Source organism: Oncorhynchus nerka, linkage group LG13 (genome assembly GCF_034236695.1).
Source record: "Oncorhynchus nerka isolate Pitt River linkage group LG13, Oner_Uvic_2.0, whole genome shotgun sequence".
Classification (NCBI taxonomy): domain Eukaryota; kingdom Metazoa; phylum Chordata; class Actinopteri; order Salmoniformes; family Salmonidae; genus Oncorhynchus; species Oncorhynchus nerka.
The window spans coordinates 46,789,323-46,806,543 of record NC_088408.1 but is presented as its reverse complement, the minus strand read 5'-3'; the positions used below and the strand labels follow the sequence as shown (position 1 = coordinate 46,806,543).

Here is a 17,221-nt window from a genome sequence, read left to right as displayed (position 1 = left end):
CCGGACTGGGCCTCGGCGCAGAGGAGGCCCCTGACCATGGAGCTGGGCTGAACGCCGCACCTGGACTGGGCACCGGCGCCGAGGAAGGCTCCGGCCTTGGAGCGGGACTGGATGCCGTGCCTGGACTAGACATCAGCGCAGAGGAAGGCTCCTGCCATGGAGAAGGACTGGACACCATGCCTGGACCGTGCACCGGCGCAGAGAAAGGCTCCGGCCTTGGAGAGGGACGTCATGCCTGGACTGGGCACCGGCGCAGGGGAAGGCTCCAGCCTTGGAGCAGAACTGGACACCGGGCCTGGATTGGACATCGGCACAGAGGAAGGCTCCTACCATGGAGCGGGACTGGACGCCGTGCCTGGACTGGGCAACGGCGCAGAGGAAGGCTCCTGCCATGGAGCAAGACTGGATGCCATGCCTGGACTGGACATCGGCGCCGAAGGCGGCTCCGGCCTTGGAGCTGAACTGGATGCCATGCCTGGACTGGACATTGGCGCAGAGGAAGGCTCCTGCCCTGGAGCTGGACTGAACATCTTGCCTGGAGGCGCTGGCCCAGGGACCGTCGCCGGAAGGTTCCGGACCGTGGACCGTCGTAGGAGGTTCCAGACCGCAGACCATCGCTGGAGGTTCCGGACCGTGGACCGTCGCTGGAGGTTCCGGACCGTGGACCATCGCAGGAGGTTTTGGACTGTGGACCATCGTAGGAGGTTCCGGACCGTGGACCGTCGTAGGAGGTTCCGGACTGTGGACTGTCGCAGGAGGTTCCAAACGGTGGACCGTCGTAGGAGGTTCCAGACCGCGGACGGTCGCTGGAGGTTCAAGACCGCAGACAGTCGCAGGAACCACTGGATTGTGAACCGTCACCGGAAGCTCTAGACTGGGGACCATCGCCGGAAGCTCTGGACTGGGGACCGTTGCCGGAAGCTCTAGACTGGGGACCGTTGCCGGAAGCTCTGGACTGGGGACCGTCGCCATCAATTTGGTTGTTTTGTTATAATGAATGGTACTTTACAAGGGCAGGGTATTTCCATAATGAATATTTACTTCCCCCCCTGATTTCCTCACTAAGGTATTTCTAGACTTTCCAGAATTAAAAGATTTGAATTGTTTTGTTGAACCCCCTTATTGACAAGTTTCCCAGCGGTATAGCTTCACTCTCTCCTCAAGCTAAGTCACTTAAAGCTATTTGTGCTGATCTGGGGTATGCTGATGTTTGGAGAACTTTTCATCCCTCCAACAGAGTTCACTTTTCTCTGCACCTCATGGATGTCAGACTATAATAGATTACTTTTTTATGCCCAGGACATCTTTGCAGTCTATTTTATCCGCTAGGATAGGAAGCCTAGTCATATCTGATTACGCGGAGGTGATCCTGGACATAAAACTCAAAGGGGCATTCAACCGGTCAAGACATTGGAGGTTAACTCCCAATCAACAGATAACCCCTCGCTCCTTTGGGAAACCTGTAAAGCATACGGCAGGGGTCTGATTATGTCATACACAGCCACGAAGAGGCGGAAAAGCGTGAAGAAAAAAAAGTTAGAAGGTGAAGTAGGTACTAAAGAGAAGGACTACATTAAAACTCCCACTCCTGCCCTACTAAAGGAAATATCAGTCCTTAGATCAAGGTCGGACTCTCGCCTAACTCAGGATGCTGAAAAGAAAATGAGATTTGTCAGGCAAAATCTATATGAACATGGCGATAAGCGTACCTAGCTAAAGAAAGCTGACTCTCAGTCAATTGGTACTATTACTGACTCTGATGGCAATCATTTATATGAAAAGAAATTGATAAATGACTAATTTAAGAAACGTCATGCAAATCTTTATGCCTCAGAACTGACAAATGGCGCACCCAAATTAATGGAGGACTTATTTTCTAAGATTGAGCTCCCAACTATTTCCGAAGAACAGAGGTCTCTCCTTAATGTCCCTATTACCGAGGAAGAGATAATGTTTGCAATTAAGAATCTGCAAAATGTTAGGGCCCCAGGACCAGACGTGTTTTGTAGTGAGTTCTATAAGGAGTTCCATGGCCTGATCCTTGAGCCATTGTGTGATATGTTTAACCACTCATTTTCAAATGCCCACCTCCCTCAAACGCTGAGAAGCCAACATATCACTTATTCTCAAAAACGGAAAATGCCCAGAGTCTTGATCTTCGTACAGACCCATTTCACATCTGAATGCGGATAGAAAATTGCTTTCTAAAATTCTAGCCACAAGAATAGAGGACTCGCTGCCATTTATTGTGAAAGGAGACCAAACTGGCTTCATGTAGCAATGTCAGGACGCTTCTTAATGTAATTCAAGCCTACCAACAAAGTGCTATGGATGGCCTTGTGCTCTCCCTAGATGCTGAGAAAGCATTTGACTGTGTGGAGTGGTCTTACCTATTCTTTGCTTTGACTAAATTTGGTCTAGGGGACGACTTTATATAATGGGTGAAAGTTGAAAAGAAATTGAAAAGATCCTAGGTGTTGATCTAGAATTGGACCCAGTTTCTTTGCTGTTAGGTCTCCCTAGTAGGCATGTTACTTCTGTTGGTGGGAGGAGGCTTTACAACATCCTTACCGTCACAGTGAGGACAAACATTATCTTACAGTGGATTAGTGATAAGGTTCCTTCTATTAAAGATTGTTATAAGACACTATTTGAATGGATGCCACTGTAATATCTGATGTACATTACATTCTAAAACAGATCAGTTCTACAAAGTATGGGAACCTTATCTAAATTACCTAGAATCTGAGGTATCAGCTATTATGGTGCAAGGATCCTCTTAGAATGGTGGTGATCTATGTATTTCAGAATTACACTGTACGTTCCATGTGTGGAAACTAACTTCTTGGTTTAAACTGAGCTTTTTTTGTTTAATTTCTGTTTGTATGTTTGTTTAAAATGTATGCATTGAGATACACAATGTTGGGGATGGGGTGTGAGAAGTGCCGAGTTGGGAGAGGATTTTGATTTGATTTGGATCTCTTTTAGTCCCCAAGAGTCCTAAAACATTAAAATACAATTCATAATACAAACACATTTTCACATATAACACACTATTACAAAACATACATAATATACTAACATAATGACCCAATAAATACTCAATCTAAAAAATATTGATTCTTCATCTACTATAGTCCCACAACATTTCTATGTATTATATTTAAATCGTTTTAAAATCATGTTTAAATGTATACATTGAAAGGTTTCTAGTTTGCTCAGTTAATTTATTCGATTTCTGTATTGCTCTAAATCGAAAATCTTATTTTGCCTATTTCTCTTTTCTGTCTGGATAATGCATAGATGGTGGGCAATCTATTCCTAGTATTTACATAATGTCTGTCTCTTACCAACTGAATACCGTTGTGAATAGAACTTGGCCGTTTTAAATGTTGTACAGTGGGGCAAAAAAGTATTTAGTCAGCCACCAATTGTGCATGTTCTCCCACTTAAAAAGATGAGAGAGGCCTGTAATTTTCATCATAGGTACACTTTAACTATGACAGACAAAATGAGAAAAGAAAATCCTGAAAATCACATTGTAGGATTTTTAATGAATTTATTTGCAAATTATGGTGGAAAATAAGTATTTGATCAATAACAAAAGTTTATCTCAATACTTTGTTATATACCCTTTGTTGGCAATGACAGAGGTCAAACATTTTCTGTAAGTCTTCACAAGGTTTTCACACACTGTTGCTGGTATTTTGGCCCATTCCTCCATGCAGATCTCCTCTAGAGCAGTGATGTTTTGGGGCTGTTGCTGGACAACACGGACTTTCAACTCCCTCCAAAGATTTTCTATGGGGTTGAGATCTGGAGACTGGCTAGGCCACTCCAGGACCTTGAAATGCTTCTTACGAAGCCACTCCTTTGTTGCCCAGGCGGTGTGTTCGGGATCATTGTCATGCTAAAAGACCCAGCCACGTTTCATCCTCAATGCCCTTGCTGATGGAAGGAGGTTTTCACTCAAAATCTCATGATACATGGCCCCATTCATTCTTTCCTTTACACGGATCAGTCGTCCTGGTCCCTTTGCAGAAGAACAGCCCCAAAGCATGATGTTTCCACCCCCATGCTTCACAGCAGGTATGGTGTTCTTTGGATGCAACTCAGCAAACTTCAGAAGGGCCTGGACATGTACTGGCTTAAGCACTGCAGGATTTGAGTCCCTGGCGGCGTTGTAATGCTCCGGGTGTCGTGGGTGTGGAGTCAGACGCAGGAGACAGAGAGTGCAAAGCTGTGCTCTTTTAATGCACCAACGCATCACAGGGTGCTCACAATAATAACGGCCACAAACACGGGGAATGTGAAAGGTACAACTGAAATTTCACGACCAGGAACAAACACGTTCCTCTACATTAGAGCCGAAGGTTACAATCATTAATCCCGCACAACAACCAGGCGGGCCGGCTGTCTAATAAAGACAAACTAATCATTCACCAACAGGTGCTACCAATAAACATACAAGAAGGGGGAAGAAAGACAATCAGTGGCAGCTAATAGGCCGGTGACGACGACCGCCGAGCGCCACCCGACCGGGATGGGAAACCACCCTCGGTCGGACTCGTGACAGGCGTAGTGTGTTACTGATGGTAGGCTTTGTTACTTTGGTCCCAGCTCTCTGCAGGTCATTCACTAGGTCCCCCCGTGTGGTTCTGCGATTTTTGCTCACCGTTCTTGTGATCATTTTGACCCCACGGGGTGAGATCTTGCGTGGAGCCCCAGATCGAGGGAGATTATCAGTGGTCTTGTATGTCTTCCATTTCCTAATAATTGCTTTTTTTTAACCCTTATTTTAACTGTTAAGGGTTAATGCCACATGGTGACGGTTAGGCTTGCACAGACCTTAGGAACATTCCTGTGGTTGATTTGTTTTTCTAACCCTAACGGTTCCGCCGCTGTCCGCCAAAAGCACCTGCAATTTAGGGCCAGGCTTCATTTTGGGCCTACTTTTTTCACTGTCGCTGCACTCAGAGCGAGCTATGGTCAAGCGGGGCATCTTGTTGAACTCGGCACGGCCTAGAGACTATGGTGATGGCATTTTTTGTGTTGATTTCAATCTGTCATTTTGGTGATGGTTCCTTTCCTCACTGTTTAAACATATTGCAAATGTACAAAAGTCACCTAGCAAGTCAGCGTCCATCAGTCAATTAGATATAATTCTGACACCAAACTGATACAATCTGAACACCAAACACACTTTTTTGTGTGTGTGTGTGTGTGTCAAATCAAATCAAATCCAATTTTATTTGTCACATACACATGGTTAGCAGATGTTAATGCGAGTGTAGCGAAATGCTTGTGCTTCTAGTTCCGACAATGCAGTAATAACCCACAAGTAATCTAACTAACAATTCCAAAACTACTGTCTTATACACACAAGTGTAGGGGGATAAAGAATATGTACATAAAGATATATGAATGAGTGATGGTACAGAGCGGCATAGGCAAGATACAGTAGATGGTATCGAGTACAGTATATACATATGAGATGAGTATGTAAACAAAGTGGCATAGTTAAAGTGGCTAGTGATACATGTATTACATAAAGATGCAGTAGATGATATAGAGTACAGTATATACGTATACATATGAGATGAATAATGTAGGGTATGTAAACATTATATTAGGTAGCATTGTTTAAAGTGGCTAGTGATATATTTTACATCATTTCCCATCAATTCCCATTATTAAAGTGGCTGGAGTTGAGTCAGTGTGTTGGCAGCAGCCACTCAATGTTAGTGGTGGCTGTTTAACAGTCTGATGGACTTGAGATAGAAGCTGTTTTTCAGTCTCTCGGTGCCAGCTTTGATGCACCTGTACTGACCTCGCCTTCTGGATGATAGCGGGGTGAACAGGCAGTGGCTCGGGTGGTTGTTGTCCTTGATGATCTTTATGGCCTTCCTGTAACATCGGGTGGTGTAGGTGTCCTGGAGGGCAGGTAGTTTGCCCCCGGTGATGCGTTGTGCAGACCTCACTACCCTCTAGAGAGCCTTACGGTTGTGGGCAGAGCAGTTGCCGTACCAGGCGGTGATACAGCCCGCCAGGATGCTCTCGATTGTGCATCTGTAGAAGTTTGTGAGTGCTTTTGGTGACAAGCCGAATTTCTTCAGCCTCCTGAGGTTGAAGAGGCGCTGCTGCGCCTTCTTCACGATGCTGTCTGTGTGGGTGGACCAATTCAGTTTGTCTGTGATGTGTATGCCGAGGAACTTAAAACTTGCTACCCTCTCCACTACTGTTCCATCGATGTGGATAGGGGGGTGTTCCCTCTGCTGTTTCCTGAAGTCCACAATCATCTCCTTAGTTTTGTTGACGTTGAGTGTGAGGTTATTTTCCTGACACCACACTGGGATAGGGATTGATTGAATATGTCCGTAAACACACCAGCCAGCTGGTCTGCGCATGCTCTGAGGGCGCGGCTGGGGATGCCGTCTGGGCCTGCAGCCTTGCGAGGGTTAACACGTTTAAATGTTTTACTCACCTCGGCTGCAGTGAAAGAGAGGCCGCATGTTTTGGTTGCAGGCCGTGTCAGTGGCAATGTATTGTCCTCAAAGCGGGCAAAAAAGTTATTTAGTCTGCCTGGGAGCAAGACATCCTGGTCCGTGACGGGGCTGGTTTTCTTTTTGTAATCCGTGATTGACTGTAGACCCTGCCACATACCTCTTGTGTCTGAGCCGTTGAATTACGACTCTACTTTGTCTCTATACTGACGCTTAGCTTGTTTGATTGCCTTGCGGAGGGAATAGTTACACTGTTTGTATTCAGTCATGTTTCCGGTCACCTTGCCCTGATTAAAAGCAGTGGTTCACGCCTTCAGTTTCACGCGAATGCTGCCATCAATCCACGGTTTCTGGTTTGGAAATGTTTTAATCGTTGCTATGGGAACGACATCTTCAATGCACGTACTAATGAACTCGCACACCGAATCGGCGTATTCGTCAATGTTGTTGTTCGCCGCAATGCGGAACATATCCCAGTCCACGTGATGGAAGCAGTCTTGGAGCGTGGAATCAGATTGGCCGGACCAGCGTTGAACAGATGCTGATACAATTTAGGGAGTCTTGTTTTCAGATTAGCCTTGTTAAAATCCCCAGCTACAATGAATGCAGCCTCAGGATATGTAGTTTCCAGTTTGCAAAGAGTCAAATAAAGTTTGTTCAGAGCCATCGATGTGTCTCCTTGGGGGGAATATATACGGCTGTGATTATAACCGAAGAGAATTCCCTTGGTAGATAATGCGGTCGACATTTGATTGTGAGGAATTCTAAATCAGGTGAACAGAAGGACTTGAGTTCCTGTATGTTGTTGTGAACACACCACGTCTCGTTAACCATAAGGCATACACCCCCGCTGTTACTGTTTACAATCTTATGTAAAGCGCATTGGTATTGCAGTAAAAAAAAAGTTTAATTTGTATGCAGATTTGTGTTCCATTGCTCTATCGGGTGGCCAAGCCTATTCCCATTTGAAGTCTGATTTTCTAGCACTGCAGAGGTCACTATTGGCTCTAAAGTTAGTGCTAAATACAAAACAAAACAAAATGCATGCTTTTTACATCCCATAACGCAGATTTAAATGAATTTGTAATGACTGGTTTGAATGGTACACAAATTGAGTGAGTTCCTTCCTACTTCTGCCGCTTACAAAATAACTGGAAACTCGGAACTGGGAAATCTCAGACTTCAGTGAGTTTAAGACAACTGGAAACTCAGATAAAACTAGCTACGACTGGGAAAATATGGAAAACTATTTTGAAAGGTCATCCAACTCGGGATTTCAGGTCTCTTTCTAGAGCCCACAAGAAGGACCGCTGCGCCACCTTCCTGTTCAACTGAGCACAGCACAACAAGGTGAGTCCAAAAATATATTGTATGCTGCTGCATAAATGATTTAATATGCCAGAGAGATATGTATACTGTGGCCAAGAAAGTAATACTAAGTGTATGTTGTTTAGTAAGCTGTAGCAGCCCATGTGCCTCACCCTAATAATTTGGTCCCTTTCCTCCCTCATAACTTAGTCTACTGTTCTGACTTGATGGTGCACATGTAGCCTATAGCCTGGTGCACATGTAGCCTATAGCCTCTTACAATAATCATTGAATATTGTAAGAGCTTTCATTGTTTTCTTATATGCCCCCTTTATTTATCCTACGGTTCAGACTTGGTGTACAGGGAGAATACTGTAAGAAGAGCCCATGTTCTGAATTCTGTCACTGTACATTTCAAAAGTGCTGAACAAATAGTTATATTGACTACGTCCGTCCTAGCTCACTCAATAATGTCTTAATCGAAATTATGGATTCCCTCTTATCCACTCGTCGTCACCTTATGCCATAGTTTATACATCTCAAATGTCAGTAGAAACCACATTTGTTTAAGCAAGTCAGCCATATCAGCTATGTTTTTCAAAAAGGCAGTAAATGAGGCTGAATAAACTGTTTCGCTGCCAGACAAGGCTCCGCTGAGCGCGAGGTGTAGTGGTGGTAAGGATTCACTCCATGTTACTGTTGGGACAGCTTTATGTAGGCCCTAACAGTTTGTGGGCACCGTTTGTCACTGTTATAGTGCAATACATGTATTGTTTAGTGTTGTGTTGTGGCTTTGCCGGCATGCATCCCCCCCAAAAAACATTGTTTGCGCCACCAATATTGACATGCTAAAATCGCCACCGTCTGTATGCATGCAGCAGCATCTACACTTAAACCACTAGATTATGTTTTCCCTTGTGCCCTTTGGTTTATACGGTGATGGTAAAATAACTCACCATTGTGCTTTGTATCAAAAAGTGATTTGGGCGGGCCTCTTTGTATGTAAGAAGAGAACAGCATTTTCTTGTGTTTATCTACAATGCACTCATGCAGAAACTTGTGTCTATCATCATTCATTTAATTTAGACTGACAAATTACCAAACCCGGTCTCAGGCTTGGATAACATTGGAGGCCCCTTTGGTCTCCACAGAGTTGGATAAACCTGCTTTTAGTTTTTTTGCCCCCTTTATATGTGGAACAATTTACAGATTATTAGATGATCTTGTCCCCCTTGGTCAGTTCAGAGTAATGATCTCTGTTGATAAATGTGTCTGTTTTTCTTAGTGTTTTGTAATTTTGTGTATTGTATGTGTTTCAAGTATTTATGCAGGGCTCATCTGTAAAAGAGATCCTAGTCTCAGTATGACTTCTCTGTTAAAATAAATGTGAAAACCATATTTGTTTATTTGTTTACTTAAACAACCTAATGCCTTTTCTTGTTGGCACAATAAAAGTGGCCAAAATTCAATGTCTTTGAGTTATCCACATTGAAATGGGGTCTTTTATTTTGAAGGTTTCTTCATTACCATAAAAACTTGTCGTCATCATTTGTGCTGCTGGCAGAATACTGGTGTGGCGTCTCCTGTTTCTTCAGTGTGGCTTTTGTTAATGTTTTCCCCCATTTCAACAGACGGCCTGTCGATCAAGACCTATGTGTCCGCTCACGACAAGCAGCAGTGCTTCGACTGCAATCTGTGTCGGTGGAAGCTACGCCTTTAATTTGTTTATTCACATGAACCCTCGGCTAAAAAAACGGATTTTGTAAAGGTAAGCCCAACACATTGAAATATGCATTACGTAATGTGTGTTGAGTGTAACGAGTTTTAAAATGGTCAGTTTGCTCTTTAAAAATAAAAGTCCCCCGAAAGTGTTTCAAATGCGCGGTCGATTTCGAACGTAAGTTATCATGGAGTTTACGAGCGGTATTTAAGGCTTTCCATAGATATTTGTTACACTGTAACCTTGTTACCAGTAAGCAGACTGGTAATAAATCAGCACTTTGATGGGTTACATCCAGACGTGGTCCCAGGATACATTTTAAAACTAATTGTTGGCGCCTTCGGCGACCAGAATTTGGCCAGAATAACGTTAGATTGTCAATTCAAAATGGCCTCCTTTTCCCTCTAGGTTTTTATATTCGTGTCTAAAAGTAAGTTAAGAGGATGTCACAAACAACATGTAAAGTAATTTATCGTGGTGGACCAAGTTTTGTCTTATAATAATGCATGTTTATACTGTAAACTTTTTTGACACAGTATTTTCCGCATACTGCAGTTATACTGCACTCTGACTGCAATCTTTTTTCGTAAGGGATCATTTGACCTCTACACCAGTGGATGTAAATGATAAAACCTAGTAGCTCATCTTCAGGGTTTTCACATTCCCCCCTTGCCACCCTCCAGGCCTCTTACATTGTGGAAGTGTTGAATTAGCTCCACATACTGCTACTTCTAACAAAGGATGGTGCCTCCCTACTGTGGACGCTCCACCCATGTTCATGTCACTCCTCCGTTCGCCCCAAGTCCTGATGTGGTCACAGTGCTGCCATTACTGGCCAGATGATGACGAGCTCTGGCTACATTCTCACAGCAGTAAAATCATGATTCATACATGAGAGGGGAGGTAAACTGCAATTAAATTCTCTGCAATTACTGTGTCCACAATACCGCAGTTGACTGCAGCAACTAAACTGCAACATTTCTTTGAGGGATAATATGTGGCCAAAAGGGCAGATGTTCATTTTATTTGGCAGTTATTTTTTTTCTTTTAAAATTGACATTTTTATAAGAAAAAAAAGCCCATCAGTCTATTAAGGCCCTCTTGGAGTTTAATGTCACTGTCAAAGCAAACACCGGAAACTCAACTGTCCAATAGGTTTGTTACTGCAGTGCTGTGTACAAAGATGAAGTATTAAAATAATCCAATCCACCGTAGGCAATTTGAACATCAGTTGACCTGTAAAGATTTTTGTTGCAATTTGCCATACAAGAGGCATCTGGGAGTTTATTCACCCTGGAAAATGCTCATAAATTGCTTCACGATTTGAGGTGTGGGAAATAAGTACGTAGATGCAACTTCTTTTTTTGAAACATAAATGTCATTTCACTTTCAGTATGTCACTTCCACATTGCCCTAAAAACAATGTAACTTTCTCAAATGACTGCAAATGGGCAAGGAAGTGAAATAGCTGCTGCTGTGTGTCCCCTGACATAGCTGCTGTAGAGGATGTGTCGGCTTGCATTCTGGTCAATGTCTCTACAGTGCTGGGATGACGCTCTTGTGTCAGGTAGGCTAATCTCCCACGCCTTCATCTCAACCTTGACTGATCCCCCCCCTTCAATGTTATGTGTTATCCTTACAGCTAACGGTTGTTAAATCAAATGTATTTATATAGCCCTTCGTACATCAGCTGATATCTCAAAGTGCTGTACAGAAACCCAGCCTAAAACCCCAAACAGCAAGCAATGCAGGTGTAGAAGCACGGTGGCTAGGAAAAACTCCCTAGAAAGGCCAAAACCTAGGAAGAAACCTAGAGAGGAACCAGGCTATGTGGGGTGGCCAGTCCTCTTCTGGCTGTGCCGGGTGGAGATTATAACAGAACATGGCCAAGATGTTCAAATGTTCATAAATGACCAGCATGGTCGAATAATAATAAGGCAGAACAGTTGAAACTGGAGCAGCAGCACAGTCAGGTGGACTGGAGACAGCAAGGAGTCATCATGTCAGGTAGTCCTGGGGCATGGTCCTAGGGCTCAGGTCCTCCGAGAGAGAGAAAGAAGGAGAGAATTAGAGAACGCACACTTAGATTCACACAGGACACCGAATAGGACAGGAGAAGTACTCCAGATATAACAAACTGACCCTAGCCCCCCGACACATAAACTACCGCAGCATAAATACTGGAGGCTGAGACAGGAGGGGTCAGGAGATTTCCTCCTGTGATCTTTGTGACTATCAAACAAATCCTGTAATTTGCATAACGATTCCACCCTTCAACATTATATATTTTTTGCATTATGTATGTGGTTCTTAGTTTTCGCCTGCAACTACCGTAATTGCTGGACTATTAAGCGCACCTGAATATAAACCGCACCCACTGAATTATTAAAAAATATGTATTTTGTACATAAATAAGCCGCACATGTCTATAAGCCGCAGGTGCCTACCGGTACATTGAAACAAATGAACTTGGTCACTATCTTCCTCCTCTTGTACACTGAAACCACTGAAGTCATCTCCTTCTGTGTCGGAGTTGAATAGCCTCAGAATTGCTTCATCCGATGTTGGATCGTTTTCATTGTCGCTCTCGTCACTTTCATCCGGAGGCAAATACCCCGCTGAGCTCATGCTGCCCCTTCAACACGCAGCAGTCCAGCCTTTCGAAACCCGTTGATGATAGTGGATTTTTTGACAATGCTCCACGCTGTCAGGACCCACTGGCAGACTTGACCATAAGTTGCTCTTCGCATGCGGCCCGTTTTAGTGAAGGATTTCTCCCCACTTGTCATCCAAGCCTCCCACTGAACAAGGAGCGCCACCTTAAATGCACGATTTACACTGATGTCGAGTGGCTGCAAATACTTTGGGCCATCTGCTTTTCTTCCCTCTGAAAGCTTTTGTTGTCTTTTTGCACTGAGTCAGTTCTTCGCGCTACTGTTTCCAACGTCTTATCATCGACTAATTAAGGCCAAGCTCCCGTGCAGCAGCTCGATTTCCTTTTCCAACAGCCAGATCGATCACCTTCAACTTGAAAGCTGCATCATATGCATTTCTCCGTGTCTTTGCCATGAGGGTGACAAAATTACTTGGGAAGTTTGAGCGCGCTCGATTTACGTCACATTATGTGACGGTGCTCAGTTTTTTGGTGGCATGAATCTTGTGAAAGCGGGAAAAATCCATAAATTGGCCGCGTCATTGTATAAACCGCGAGGTTCAAAGCGTGGGAATAAAGTCGCGGCTTATAGTCCGGAAATTACGGTAACAGTTTGTTGGTTTGGTGTTCAAAACGATGCATACTACCTTCCCGCTTCCTGTAGCTCAAACAACCACACTAGGTTCTAACCCGATGTGACACAAACAACTTGGCATTGAGGAGGTAAAGCGGGCATTGTTATTAGCCTTTCATAGTTCCTCAGCACCTGGTCCCAGTAGCTGAGTTCTAGTGCATCTTTCCCTCCCCCCTCTGCACACACACAGGTCACCCAGTGACATTGGATGTAATGTGCATTGACATGCTGGAACTGTCATGTGTTGTCCCTGCTCTAGTTGCATGTTTGTCACTTTTAGGCTCCCGCAGCTCTGGTTGGCTGGCCGCCGTGGCTGGAGGCAAGTGTCCAACACTCGTCTCAGTTCTGGATGTATGTACAAAGTGCTGTTTAGCCATTTTCAGTGCGTGTCTGCCATTTTATTGGTACTCGGTGTGATATTTTGGGTTAATATTACTAATGCTTGCATCAGAAGTGGGTTATTGCCACTATGCTTGAATTGACAAAGGTCCAATTTCCACATCTTCATGTTTCACCTTTCTTGCAAATGGCTAAAACAAGTCTGTGTATGTGTTTTATTTTAGGGCCACTGTATGTACTTTTGAAAATGATTTACCAATGCTGACATTGGTTGGAATATGCTCTTGACAGTTAATAAACTGTTTTTTTAGTTGATGTAACTCTTTGCCTGTAAACATGTATTTTTTTGACTCCCTCTGTCTTAAAAGGCATTTACTAAAATGTCATATTAGAAGATGTGGCCGTTGGCCCAGATAATCGGCAGAGATTAGTATCAGTTCAGACGAATGCCTTTCTGCCATTGTTCCTCTTTCTTTCCCTCTACCGTAACACAAGCCTTGTTATCGGTTTCAAGACTGGAGAGCTAGTGTGCTCTAATCACAAGAATTCTGGTAGCAAATTATATATTTCTTTATCAGTGGTGATCTAAGTTGGATTTTCCACTTAGCTGGCACCTTCCAGGTCTGTCTGAAAAGACCTGAAAGAGAGTTAAGAACAGAAACAGTTGTTCAATACCCATCATAACTCTCAGTTCCATTAGATTACACATAGGAGTCATTGGACGAAGGTGTCGTCTTTACAGGGGAGTTTTGTTAGAGCCCCGATGCTCAATCTGAACATTAAGACGTGTCGCTTGCGGTATGATTTTGAAGGATAAGGACCTTTCATATCAGTGAGAAATATGTATTTTTAAACTAGAATGCCGCTTAGTTTCGAGAGCTAGTTCAGTAATGTAGCTAATTCAGAACCCGCCTCGTATGTGCCTGTCCATACCCATAGGAAAGGTCAAGTAAATGAACACAAGTACATTATTGATAATATCTTTGATTTTCAGGTGCACTCGGGGGATATACATTTAATTTCTAGCCTTAGCAAATTGTCATTACAGCCTTTTGAAATCTTGATATTCTAGTATGTTTTATTAAGAAATCTTATTACAATAAGTAAATAGGGCTTTTGACATCTTTACAGAACAATATAAAACACTGAAATACTAAGCTTAACATGCTAAACAAGTGAATGGAAAAGGCTAATTATTAAAAAGCTTTATGTTCTAACCAAAGTCCTATTTGGCTCCACCCACAGGGCCAACATGTACTCCAAGGGCACCAAACGCAAGTTCTTTGACAGTGTGGACGCGGCGACGGACAACAAGGTGGCGTTGTACAGCCGGCAGCGCCAGTCCCTGCTGGACATGTCTCTGATCAAGCTGCAGCTGTGCCACGTGCTGGTGGAGCCCAACATGTGCCGCTCGGTCCTCATTGCCAACACGGTGCGCCATATCCAGAAGGAGATGACCCATGACGGTAGCTGGCAGTTGGTCACTGAGGTTTTCGGCGGCTCTGGCCCATCTGACCACCTGGTGGCCACCGAGGTTTTGTGTCGGTCATCGGCGCTGGAGCAGCAGGGCGGTGGGCCCAAGCTCTACTCTGTGATGGGCTACGATGGTTGCCGCGAGGAAGAAGTGGTAACGGACGAGGCTCTCTGTTCTGTGACATTTAGCGACGGGGCCCCGGCCCTCTTGGGGACCATCGACCACTGCTGGGACAGGGCAGAACTGAGAATGGCGGCGGTAGAGGACCGGGTCATCAAAGACTCCGGTTCAGAGGTCGAGTCTGGGCAGGGGGCTAAAACAGTGATGGGGCAGGTGTTTGGGACGTTCGAGATCAAAAATGGCACCCCTGGGTCAGACCCGGCACTAGAGGAGCTGTTCTCAGCCGTTGATGCCTCGTATTATGACTTGGACACCATGCTCACAAGCATTCAGAGCACCCCCAAGATGGGGCCTTACAACCTTCTGGACAGCATGGCCTCCTCCCATGGCCCCGCGTCCAACTCCAGCTGTAGAACCGATCTCAGTGAACTTGACCACATTATGGAGATCATTGTCGGCTCATAGCTTATAGACTTAAAACTTGACTGTTTGGTTGAACTTGTGCCTCTGACTTTTTGTCTTGTATGTGTGAACATACAGTATCTACATACCTTCCTCTGTATGGAAACTGAGTGATATCCGTCTCCATGCAATGCCATTTTTTTTATTTTTTTATCTGAGAGGTTAACAGTTTCTCAAGTTCACCATACTTATTTATTATGTTTACTTTGTATTTCAATATGTACTCTTTTTGGTTTAAATGATTGTACCTATTACACTACATGAATTCAGAGCAGCACAACATTTACATTAATAATCTTTTTTTTAAAGAAAATATGTGTAGTTAAAGTATATATGTTTTACTATAGAGACAGTCTGGGAATTGTTCTCGCCTGTCTTTTTTAATTTTTTACATTTGTAAGCAAGAACGATTGCACAAAAGCTCAATGTGTGATTAGGGACTAATTTACCTAGTCTTTCACGGGTTTATCTTTGGTTGTGTCTGAGCTACAAGAGCAAATAGGCATGGTTGAAAACGTGAATTATGTTCAGTATGCTCACAATGTGATCTTGGTCTATGGTTTGGTGCTATATGCACTATGTACAGTATTCCTAATGAACACATGGCCTTCTTGAGCCAGACCGTTCCATCTTGCACTGCGGCTAGCTGTCACCTAGCATGTGGTGCCGTTTGTTTGCTATTAAAGTTACATATGTTCTTATATTGTCTCCTTACAAGTGAATAATTACAATGGGTATATGTCAAATTTTCTGTGATTACTTATTTATTTATTAATTTCAATCATATGGTGATGTTCAACCTTGGCAATACTAACGGTTGCAGAAGCTTTTCACCTTTCAAACATCAATTTGTATTTGGTTTCTTGACTTTCTTTGCATACTTTTAGTGAAGTAATGACCTTATTCAAACCAATCTGAGAACGTGCAAAGAATTGTGCTTTTCAGCTGACCTATTCCAACAGAGTGGTTTATTTTTACCACGTTCAAAGCCTGCACTCGGCCACAAGATAATATTGTGAGTAAACAACTGATTTCTGATTAAACAGCCATGAGGTGGGAGATACAAACTCCCTCACGACGCCAGGACAGCGGAGTCAATCACCACCTTCCGGAGACACCTGAAACCCCACCTCTTTCAGGAATACCTAGGATAGGATAAAGTAATCCTTCTCACCCCCCCTTAAAAGATTTAGATGCACTATTGTAAAGTGGCTGTTCCACTGGATGTCTTAAGGTGAACGCACCAATTTGTAAGTCGCTCTGGATAAGAGCGTCTGCTAAATGACTTAAATATAAATGTAGATGCCATGTTTCTTTTTTTTATGATGAAGTTGACATGCATGACAATGAGCTTGAGAAGATGATGCTTTTCATGAGTAAACTAGCAGTTTATACCATTTTTAATAAAGGTTCCAAAATCATATGAATGAATTGTGTGCTTACCCAGTATTTTGAGTTTTTCTGCCAATCTTTGCACGAAAGAGCCCTTTTCTTATTCAAAACAATCACGTCTCTGATTCAAATTTGTAGGATTTCCTGCTTAAAAAAATAATTCCTGCTGCTGGCGATTTCAACTACTGACGTACCGCTAGGAATTCAGACACTGCAGTGAATTCAAGGACAGCCCTAACAGAACTTGAATCCCAGTCCCAGACTTGAATGTCAACCCAATACCTTAGCTGTTATGACAAGTTCCGGACCTCTTAATGAGGTTGTTCTTAGGTTAAGGTCACTACACCCTTCCTTAGAAGTGCAATCTCAAGCCCCTCACCGTTATACCAATAGATCTGAGCCTCTTGACAAGGTTACCAGGTATTGGGTAATGTCGCTACAATCAAATGTCATCACAACCCAAGAACTAAGGACCTGATTTCAATGTTTTAATTTTTTTATTTAACTAGTCAAGTCAGTCAAGAACAAATTCTTATTTACAATGGCGGCCTACCTCGGCCTAAACCGGACGACGCTGGGCCAATTGTTCGCTGCCCTCTGGGACTCACAATCACGG

The 17,221-nt window shown here is 43.6% G+C and overlaps 1 protein-coding gene across 3 annotated transcripts; it reads left to right on the top strand.

Moving 5' to 3' along the window:
* Positions 1-9,377: 9,377 nt before the first annotated feature.
* On the top strand, positions 9,378-16,634 carry LOC115139577 (cell division cycle-associated protein 4-like). Of its 3 annotated transcripts, XM_029677124.2 has the most exons (3): positions 9,378-9,579; positions 11,026-11,098; positions 14,403-16,634. In XM_029677124.2, the coding sequence occupies exon 3, from the start codon at positions 14,410-14,412 to the stop codon at positions 15,214-15,216; it is 807 nt and encodes a 268-aa protein (XP_029532984.1). In that variant the 5' UTR covers positions 9,378-9,579; positions 11,026-11,098; positions 14,403-14,409; the 3' UTR covers positions 15,217-16,634. The 3 variants fall into 3 exon arrangements, with proteins under 3 accessions (XP_029532984.1, XP_029532985.1, XP_029532983.1); XM_029677125.2 differs by lacking the exon at positions 11,026-11,098; XM_029677123.2 differs by lacking the exons at positions 9,378-9,579; positions 11,026-11,098 and adding an exon at positions 11,113-13,169.
* The last annotated feature ends 587 nt before the right edge of the window (positions 16,635-17,221 follow it).